Source organism: Macadamia integrifolia, chromosome 6 (assembly GCF_013358625.1).
Source record: "Macadamia integrifolia cultivar HAES 741 chromosome 6, SCU_Mint_v3, whole genome shotgun sequence".
NCBI lineage: Eukaryota > Viridiplantae > Streptophyta > Magnoliopsida > Proteales > Proteaceae > Macadamia > Macadamia integrifolia.
Window position 1 is genome coordinate 11,967,376 of NC_056562.1, and position 10,341 is coordinate 11,977,716.

Consider the following 10,341-nt stretch of genomic DNA (forward strand, 5'->3'; position numbering starts at 1 on the left):
TTCTGTTCTTTTCCTGTTCTAAGGACATTTCTGAAATAGTTTTACCAAACGCTGTTTCTATTCCGCCAGAGTGTCTTCACAGCATGGAATCGAAAAAGAACACTTCTGTAAAAGAACACTCTCTAGGAATAGAAGTGTTATCAAACGGCCCCTAACTGATATTCTCTCCCGGTGACAGCAAGTTACTGGTGACTATGTTTAAGATCATTAGACGGTTGAGATTAATACCAATCTAAATATACGGTTCTTATTAATAAACGTGAAAATAAATACTAAATATGCTCGCACTGTGACCACTCACTCCCCACCCCCAACCCCCCACCCACTTTTACTTTTTTTTTTTTTTTTAAGTAGTTTTGTACTCCTTGTTAGAGGGAAAAACCTAAAAATGATTAACAGATGGTCTTACTTCAATGATTCAGAGTCGTGAATCACGACTCAACAGTCAAGGACTCAAGGGCCTCTCTCTTTCTCTCTCTATCTCAAACGGCTGATGAGAAGCCCCAAACAATGGATCCGGCTGCAAATCTGGAGCAAAAGGGAAGTCGACCCCTCGGCGGCACAGAACACAGCTGGTGCCGAGCTGTACCAGGAGGCACTGGCATAACCGTCCTGGCCATGCTCTTCACGAAAGATCCTGGAGCCGCACGTCTCCAGAACGCCCTCCATGAACTCCAAAAATCCCATCCCATCCTCCGTTCTAGAATTACTCGAGACAACACCAACACCTTCTTCTTTGCCGTATCTCCAATCCCTCTCCTTCAAATTCAATCCTACGACATCTCCACAACTTCCCAACTCCTTCAAAGCCTCGCCGAAGGCGGCGACCCAAACATTGGCCGAATCTCACCGTTCCATCGTATAATCGAACACGAATTGAATCAAAATCCTTGGTCTGATCAGTCCGAAACGGACGTCCTCTTTGCCTGCGTTTACACTTTGACCGATTCGAAGTGGGTTGTTGCATTGCGCCTCCACACAGCCGTCTGCGACCGTACATCGGCGGTGTATATGCTGAAGGAGTTGCTGGGGTTGGTCCGACGCCGCGGCGGCGGAGGGGGAGGCGGAGGCGGCGGCGGGGTTGGGGAGGAGCAAGAGAAGGAAACAGAGGAGTTCAGTTTAGGTATAGAGCAGCTTATCCCCAGCGGAAAAGCAAATAAGCCTTTCTGGGCTAGAGGGGTGGATTTGCTCGGTTACACATTGAACGCGCTGAGATTCGCCAATCTAGAATTCAAGGATGTGACATCGCCACGATCCTCCCAGGTCATCAGATTGCAGATGAACCAGGATGAAACTGATCGAATTCTTATGGTAAAGTGTTCTCCGATCTCCATTTTCCAGTAGCGCTAATCCGCTCTTTTTTTATTCTTTTCTTTTTTTAATTTTTAATTTTTTAATTTTGCGCTGTCACATGTTCAACGATGATAGGATCAGTTCCACAGTTCCCCTCAGGAGGAGGAGCTGTTACGGGTCCATCTCTTGTCGTAAATGGTCCAATGGACCCCAATGGCCCAAAGGTTGAACCGTTGAAGTCAGGAATCTAATCCGCTCAAGTGTGCAAGGAAGCACATCGATGAGTTATAGCCGGGTCCAACTATATTGGATTCATGCACGGCCGCGGAGCCCCATCTAAAATTAGGAGGTGGGGTGTAGTTAGGGTGTTTAAAAGGTTCCATTGTCCGGTAATCCCCATTCAATGGCTTCGACTGTGCATCGTATACGGCAGTGCACAAAACCTAAACCCACATGAATGGGAATTCCATATGACAGCATTTCAGATGGGTGTTGGAGTTATTGAGAGGGTATTTTAGGAAAATACTAAAATTCTATAAGGGTTTGTGAAGTCTAGGTTGATGTGTGAACACTTGCTCTATGAGTGGAGAAAAACTCACTCCTATGGTTTAGGCAAAAATTTTCCTTCACTAAAGGGTAGGTTTTACCCACTTAAGTGAATCTCTTACCACATGGCAATCATGGAGGTGTGATGAAAGACTTGAGATGTATATGACTTGGGAAATTAAGGTCTAAAGGAATGGGAATACATATATGACGGCATTTTAGATGGGCGTTGGAGTTATCGAGAGGGTATTTTGGGAAAAATACTAAAATCTTATAAGGGTTTGTGAACTCTAGGTTGGTGGGTGAATACCGTTCTATGAGTGAAGGGAAACTCACTCCTATAGTTTAAGTGAAAGTTTTCCTTCACTAAAGGGTAGGTTTTACCCACTTAGTGAATATCTTACCACATGGCAAACATAGAGATGTGATAGAGGACCTGAGATGTATATACCTTGGGAAATTAAGGTCTAAAGGAATGGGAATATATATATATATATATGACGGCACTTCAAATGGGCATTGGTGTTATCGAGAAGGCATTTTGGGAAAAATACTAAAATCTTATAAGGATTTGTGAACTCTAAGTTGGTGGGTGAATACTATTATGAGCGAAGGAAAACTCACTTCTATAGTTTAGGTGAAAGTTTTCCTTCACTGAAGGGTAGGTTTTACCCACTTAGTGAATCTCTTACCACATGGCAAACATAGAGATGTGATGGAGGACCTGAGATGTATATCACTTGAGGTCCAAAGGAATGCAATGAGAAGTATCGAAAGGGAGCTTATGCATTATAGTTTCAAAGAGAGAATTTCACTATTTCATGGAAACCTTCCCTTGTTTTCGATATTGCTCATACTTTTTTATGATTTGGTGGGCTTATCTTTGTATAGGCTTAGGACCTTTTTGATTGGATATTTGCCTTGATTTGTCTCAGTTGCCTATTCCATCATGTATTGACTTATTTTCCTGAAATTTTAACTATTTTTTTTTTGGTCCATGAGTTCCTATTTAGTTCATTTATATTTTCGTACTTTTCTTCTAAAGCTATGAATTTTCTACTATGGATGTATTCAAGCCTATATGAAAAATATGTGCCTCAAAACAAGGGAAATTAATCTCAAAACCAGCTTCTTGAGAGCAAAAAAGGTGGATCCAATAGGATTTGTCAATGTTGAATTTTTATTGCCTATTTAAAATGATTTGAAATTAATAATAAAATTATATTATATAATAATTACAAAAAAAATTTACTTGATTTTAATTGAATTTCATTTTCGTTCATTTTATTTTTCTTGCAACACTTGTTCCCTCTATTGATACTCCCCCTAGTAATAAAATCTAAAAGAGTCTTAGTTTTTGTTAATGCAGGAGTGCAAGGTTAGGGGTATCAAATTGTGTGGGGCCATAGCAGCTGCTGGATTAATTGCTGCAAATTGCATGAAACACCTCCCTGATCACCAGTGGGAGAAGTATGCAATCATTACTCTAATCGACTGCCGCAAGTTGTTGGATCCACCTCTCCAATCCCACAATATTGGTTAGTCATACTTCACTACTATGTCGTAGAAGACATTGATCCTTTCATTAATACTAGATTGCAAGTAAAAGGGAAGGGAAAGGAAGGGAAGGGAAGGTTAAAAAAATAAAAAATAAAAAATAAAAAATAAAAAATCTATATTCTTCTATAAGGGAGAATGTTTTCCGTGAGAGTATAGCACCTGCGTTCAGACACAACAGGGAGCAAAATGACATTCGGCCCTCATGAAATGTGCAAGTCCCACCCTGGCAGATGCACTTGTGCACCCATTCATTGGCCCTAGTGTACACTCTATTTTTAGATTTATTTTTTACTTCAGATATAAGGGATTTGATTGCAAAGTGAAAATAAAGTTAGATAACCAAATTTAGAATGATTTGAAGATAATGACACAATTGGGAGACAAGTTTGGCTGACGAGCATGAGCCCAAACCTGCTAGGAGCCTAACGGGGCTTAGGCTGAGCTAGAATTGAGATTTCTAGGGTGGGAGTCAAGCTAGGCTTGGGCTGAGGCCTCGGACTGAGTTCAGCTTTGATCAAACCTGATCTTGTATATATGAAGGCAAGAGATTGCTGACTAATTGCATGGCCTCTATCATGGGGGCAAATAAGAGTGGGTGTATAGGGACATCAACATGAATGGAATTTTTCATGCATAATAATACCATACATACACTCAAAAAACAAGGGCAATTGCCTAGCTCAGATGCCAAGGCCAATCCAGCCCAATCAAAGTCAATTGGAGCTGGGTTGGGCTGAGCTTGAGATGAGATATCTCGGTCTAACCTCGGCCTAGGTCTAAGCTGAGTTAATGGATCCAAGCGTTGGACTGGGATATTATGTATATATATATATATATATATATAGTCCTAGGCTTTGTTTGGCTGCAATGGGAATTTAAAGTGAAGGAAAGTGAAATTTTCATACGTTAAAAAGAAATGTTTATAATTATTACCCCATATGATTGCATAAATTACTTAATTTTTTTTTACCATATTTAGTAATGATATATTTTACATGTAATTTTATAATCAAATATGAAATTATTTGAAGTTAATGTTAAAGTCACATGGGTAATGATTACATATATATATATATATATATATATATTTTAAATATGAAAATTTCACTTCACTTCTTTTTAATTTCCCTTACAATCAAACATAATCTTAATGATTATAACTGTTTTTTCTTAGGCCGGGTCATGGATTTCTAAGGAAAGAAGTGATAAGACCATAATAAATCATGGAAATTTCATGTGGGTGACCCCGAGGGGTGAAGAGGAGTAGAATTTAGGACCTCTGCTAGCGCAGGCATGGTCCCTTCCTCTATTTCCCTTAGATTGAGATGTTTAGAATTCTTTTTTTATTTATTAATTAATAATAATGTATTATGAAGCCAATAAGAAAGGTGTCGGTTACTTGTGTTTCTCCAGGATTTTACCATTCTGCCATCGTGAACACACATGATATAAAGGAAGGACAAGAACTATGGGAATTAGCAAGCAGATGCTATGCGAGCTTCAGAGATTCAATCAACGCCAACAAGCATTTCACGGACATGGCTGATCTCCACCTCCTCATGAATAAGGCCATAGACAACCCTGGTTTGACGCCTCACTCGTCTTTGAGGACATCCTTCATTTCCGTCTTTGAGGACCCCGTGATCGATGATCAACACACACAGCTACATCAATGGATGGGATTGGAAGACTACATGGGATGTTCTTCCGTGCATGGAGTGGGTCCCTCAATTGCAATATTTGACACCATCCATAATGGACGGTTGGATTTTACCTGTGTTTATCCGTCTCCCTTGCATTCCAGGGAACAGATGCAAGAGCTGATTGACACCATGAAAAGGATTCTGGTGGGCAACGGTGGGGATTGAAAGGAGAGCCAATGGTGGGACCTCTCTGTGATTTTTTTTTTGTTTCTGATGCATAGATATTTCACCCCACCCCCCCTCTCAATTAAACCCCCAACTATGAGGGCGGGATTTGAACCCAGGTCTCACTCTGACCTCTCCCTCAAGTTGTATTCATGATTTTTCGTATAAACGAGTGTGGACAAGCCATTGCTGGCCCAACTGGGTTAACGTGGATGAAAATTCAGGGTAGAGCTAAGCTTGTGTTTCTGGAGGAGGCCCATCCTAAGCTAGATATTATGAGCTTAGGGAGGACTTGGACGGGCCCAAGTCCGATTAGGACCTCATCGGAACTAATGTAGAAATTCCGATGAGCAATCTCAATGGTCCAGGCCCTGTTGATCAATAACAGATAATGTTGTGATCGAAAGATAAAGTGGGTTACATGGCCTTAAAACTCGATGTCCTAAAAATATGACAGGCTTGAATTGGAAAGAAGAGAGAGAGAGAGAGAGAGAGAGAGAGAGAGAGAGAGGGGGGGGGAGGGAGGGATGGGGAATGAGAGTGTGTTACTAGAGCTATCTTTGAATCTTTAGGTTTAGTAACCAATGGTGTGTCATGGTTGGTTCTCTCTTATTGTCTTGCTCATACAACAACAACAACAACAACAACAATTATAACCTTATCCCAATTGAATGGGTACATAGATCCGATATGGAAAATAGAAAGTAAAGAAGCATAAGAGATGTTAAAAAGAAACTTGGGGATAATAGAAGGTATAACAATATAGAAAGACGCATCATGGAAACATCCCCTATAGGGGGTCGGCAACACAGGTCCTTTTCCTCTACAAAACTCTATCGGTAGTCATACCACAATCGAGATCCACTCTTTGTATATCGTTTCGGACCACTTCGTTAATAGTCATCTTTGGCTTGCCGCTACCTTTTCTAGTTCCCTCCAAATGAATCTGGTCATTCTTCCTTACTGGGGCCTCCATAAGTCTCCGTTGGATATGGTCATACCACCTCAATCGGCTCTCACGGAGTTTGTCTTAGATTAGTGCAACCCCCAAATCATTTCTAATATATTAATTCCTTACCTTATCTCTCTTGGTCTTGCCGCACAGATCTCGTAACATTCTCATCTCTGCTACACTTAGTTTATTCAAAGTACTCTTCTTGATTGCCTAACATTCTACTCCATATATTATAGCTGGTTGTATAATTATCCTGTAAAATTTTCCCTTGAGTTTAATAGGCATTCTTTTCCTATGTATAGCTTTGCTCATATTGCATTAAATTAGAAGGAAGTTGTTTTGAGTCTATTGACCATACTAGAGACATTACATTGGGCTGTCATCTCAGTCCCTTTATTTGCATTACTGCCATTGAATGTTTTTTTTTTTTTTTTTTTGGATGAAATAGGAACTGAATTAATTAAAATTGATGGAGGAATATTCACGTATTGAAAATCCAAAGAAAGGAAATGAACAATGAAAAGGGGGAGGTCAAGATCCCAAACCATAGGATCAACAGAAGATCTACCAAAAGAGGCCAAGCAGTTGGCAACCGAATTCTTTTCTCTATACATATAGGCAAAAGATACTTGGCGGAATAAAGAGCAAAATGCAGGCAGTCCTCAATAATATAAGAGATTTGCCAGGGACACTCTATTGGAAGACGTTGGAGAAGTTGAATGACCATTTGATTGTTGCCCTCGACAATAAGATATTAGAACCCTTTCGACAGCACCATAAGAAGGCCACGCCCGACTGCTAATGCTTCAGTAACATGAGCATAATTACTAGAAAGCTCCGTCAAAATTGCGGAAAACACCACCAATGCCAGAAGGACCTAGAGAGCTGTTACAAAAACAATCCACATTTACTTTAACAAAGCCATAGGGCGGAGGTGACCAAGAGAGAAAATACTGTCTAGCAAAAGTATAACTAGAAAAAGCAAGAGAACTGACAGTTCTGAAATGAGCTCTAAAAGTGGCATCATTGTAGGAAAGCCAAAGATGCCAAATAACCCTAGCAAGTAAAGGGATGAGCTTCTTTCTTTGTCAAGGATTAGTCTGGAGATCAAGAATGGCTGATGATAGGCCTTGAAAATAATGCATAAAACCCATGGTATTGCAAACTTCACTTGGATAGCTGCAGAGGAAGAAAAGATGATCTAAAGATTGAAAATGGGAAGAACAAAAAGGACAAGTAGCATTAATATGAAATCCCCAAGAGCTAAGAAGGCCAAAGTGTGGAACACGATCCTTCACAACTTTCCAAAGAAAGATTCTGATTTGGAGAGCAATAATAATGTGCCAAAGCTTTTGCCATATAGGGTTAGATGGGAGTTCAGCACCATGAAGAGAAAGTTTGTAGGCTGACGAGATAGTAAAGTTGCTCCGAACAAGTGAGGGACCAAATGAGGGAATCTTGAGTACATGAGTCATGGAGTGGAAGTCAATGAGCTCAGCCACTGATTGAGGGGCATTCAGTGGTAGTGGGAAAGGAGCCGAAGATGGAGGAAAGTTAAGAATCGGTCCAAGGGTTGATACAGTGACCATGGCCCACCTTATATAATAAAAAACCCTAAAGAATGATATCCCTAACGTGAACGACATGTTAGAAGCTGAGGTAGGACATTTAGCTTAAAAAAATGATGAATGTGGGAAGTATTTGTCTTTCATTAATTTTCCAAAAAGAGAAGAGAGAGAATGTAGAAGTTCCCAAGCTTTATGCATAAGCAGGGCATCGCTCATGTGGCAAGATAATTTGACATTGAGGCCTGATTTCTTGGATTGATAGATATTAGCTCAATTGATGGTGGGTACAAGAGATTTGCCTCCACAAGACCAAAAGAATTGATGACAGGCGGTTAAGGTCCTTATGAACTAAAGAAGAAAGCATAAAGCAAGACAAAGTATAAGGTCATGGCTGAAAACGTGGCTTGGATCAGAGTGAGCTTCTCCGCACTACTCAAATATTTAGCTTTCCAAGATTTGAGTTTAAGGTTAATTTTATCAAGAAGACCAGTACAAGCTGTTCAATTAATACTCTTCCCAATCAAATGTATGCCCAAATAATGACCAGAATGAAGATGGGCGGAAATGTGAAGTTGTTGAAAGTGCAATCTCTTGGTGGCTGAGGATACATGAGGACTAAATGGGGTCCTTGTCTTGAGAATATTAATGGATTGACCACTGAATTGGCAATAGGTATCCATAATATTCTTGAATTCAGATGCTTCTTTAGAAGTTGCTCTTCCAAACAAAATGATATCATCTGCAAAAGGCATATGTGAGATGGCTTCACATCCCCTAGCAGCACGAATACCATGGATTTTCTTCTGATGTAAGGCAATTTCCAAATGACAAGAGAAAACCTTAGTACAGAGAACAAAGAGATAGGAAGACAATAGATCGCCTTAATGAAGACGTCGAGAGGGTTGTAAATACTGAAGAGGGGACCCATTTAGGAGAACAGAAAATTGTGGAGTTTCTACACAGAACATGATTCGTTGGACCCAAGATGGATGAAAAAGATATGCAATAAGCACTTGGCGAAGAAAATTTCATTCTAGCCTATCGTAGGCCTTATTCGTGTCCAACTTGACAGCCATAAAACCATAACGCCTCCTTTCTCTTCTTTAGAATAGTGTGCAAGAGCTCATGGCGATTAGGACATTTGTCTTGGATATGTATTCCTTTAATGAATCCATTCTGATTTGGAGAGATCAGCTTATGTAGTAAATGTTTCAGTCGAACAAGAATTTTAGAAATAATTTTGTATATGAAGTTACACAAGCTAATTGGCCGGAACTCATTGACTGAAGATGGGCACTCCACTTTTGGGATCAAAGCAATGTAAGATGGAGTTATGACACCATCAAGGGAGTGTGATTCAATAACTATTCTACTAAGGATGTGACACATAGGTTCCTATAGTTACGAAAATGCCATAAGAGTAGGATCTTTCAAATAAAACTATAAAAAGGGCTTCAATGGAAGAAGGGATCTCCAACCGATCAAACAAACTACACAATGCATCAACTATCTTTTTCTTTTTCAAGTAGAATAGTTTCAGCTTGTATTTTTACATTTCTTTAGATTAGTTTTACTTTGTATTTTTCTCAACAGGTTAGTTTTGTTGCTTAGCCAAGACCATGACGGCCGGTGCTTTGTCATGACTGTCTCAAAAATCATGACGGCTCGTGTTTCGTCATGGTTTTCCTCAGTTTATATTCATGGCACCAAGCCTTATGATAAAGTTATCCCGAGAAACCATTTGGACTAGGGAACGAGAGGCTGGCATTCTCATAATAGTACAACTAATTTCATCTGCAAGAATAGGGCCCAACAGATTTAAGTTATCTTTCTGAGTAACACAGCCAAAAATAGAGCTCAAGTAGGATGTATCAAAGTGGTTGAGAGAAGATGTATATACAGAACGAAAATGATCCTGAAAAATATTAACAATGCTATGTCTATCTGTAAAAGTCAAACCAGCAAAGTCAAGAAATGAGATGCGATTATGGGCCCCTCTCTTCACAGTGGAGAGATGGAAAAAGCCAGTGTTAGCATCTCCAAATTCTTGACTGTCTTTCAAGACTTCTATTAGTCTTTCGTGACCATAAATCTTTTTGAAATAATTAAAGTGGCTTGAGCAACACATGAGATCTCGCATGTTCTCTTTGTTGATGATACATTTATTTTTGTGGAGTAAATCAAGAAAGTGTTACCACTATTTGTGTGATTCCGGAGCTTTTTGAACACCTATTAGACCAAAAGATTAATCACTCAAAATTTGGTCTCGATTTAGTAGAAATACTCAAGACTGCTAATCTAGCCATAAAGAGTTTTTTAGGAATAGAAGGAATTAATAAATAAGCAAAGAAGCTTTATTCTTAAGAACAAACTGTTTTCCCAACGATCTAGGGAGTCAGTACTCAAACAATTTGTAGGGTTGGAAATAGATTATTTGAATGGAAGGTAAATCTTCTCACTCAAGCAGGTAGGGTAGTCCTAATTAAGCAGGTTTTGTGCTCCATATCATTTTAATCTCATGTCTTGTTTTTTTTTTTTTTTTTTCCTAATA

General features: G+C 39.5%; 1 protein-coding gene across 1 annotated transcript; it reads left to right on the forward strand.

The window, feature by feature from the left end:
• The first annotated feature begins 373 nt into the window (after positions 1–373).
• Positions 374–5,465, forward strand: LOC122080819. The gene is made up of 3 exons (XM_042647679.1): positions 374–1,311; positions 3,209–3,377; positions 4,813–5,465. The coding sequence occupies exons 1-3, from the start codon at positions 511–513 to the stop codon at positions 5,265–5,267; spliced, it is 1,425 nt and encodes a 474-aa protein (XP_042503613.1). The 5' UTR covers positions 374–510; the 3' UTR covers positions 5,268–5,465.
• The last annotated feature ends 4,876 nt before the right edge of the window (positions 5,466–10,341 follow it).

What these genes read in the sequence shown, in the direction of transcription:
- LOC122080819 (XM_042647679.1), top strand. Translation starts at nt 511, where the DNA reads ATGGATCCGGCTGCAAATCTGGAGCAAAAGGGAAGTCGACCCCTCGGC. An exon ending in AAACTGATCGAATTCTTATG is followed by an intron (nt 1,312 to 3,208) that starts GTAAAGTGTTCT and finishes TTGTTAATGCAG; the next exon opens with GAGTGCAAGGTTAGGGGTAT. An exon ending in TCTCCAATCCCACAATATTG is followed by an intron (nt 3,378 to 4,812) that starts GTTAGTCATACT and finishes GTGTTTCTCCAG; the next exon opens with GATTTTACCATTCTGCCATC.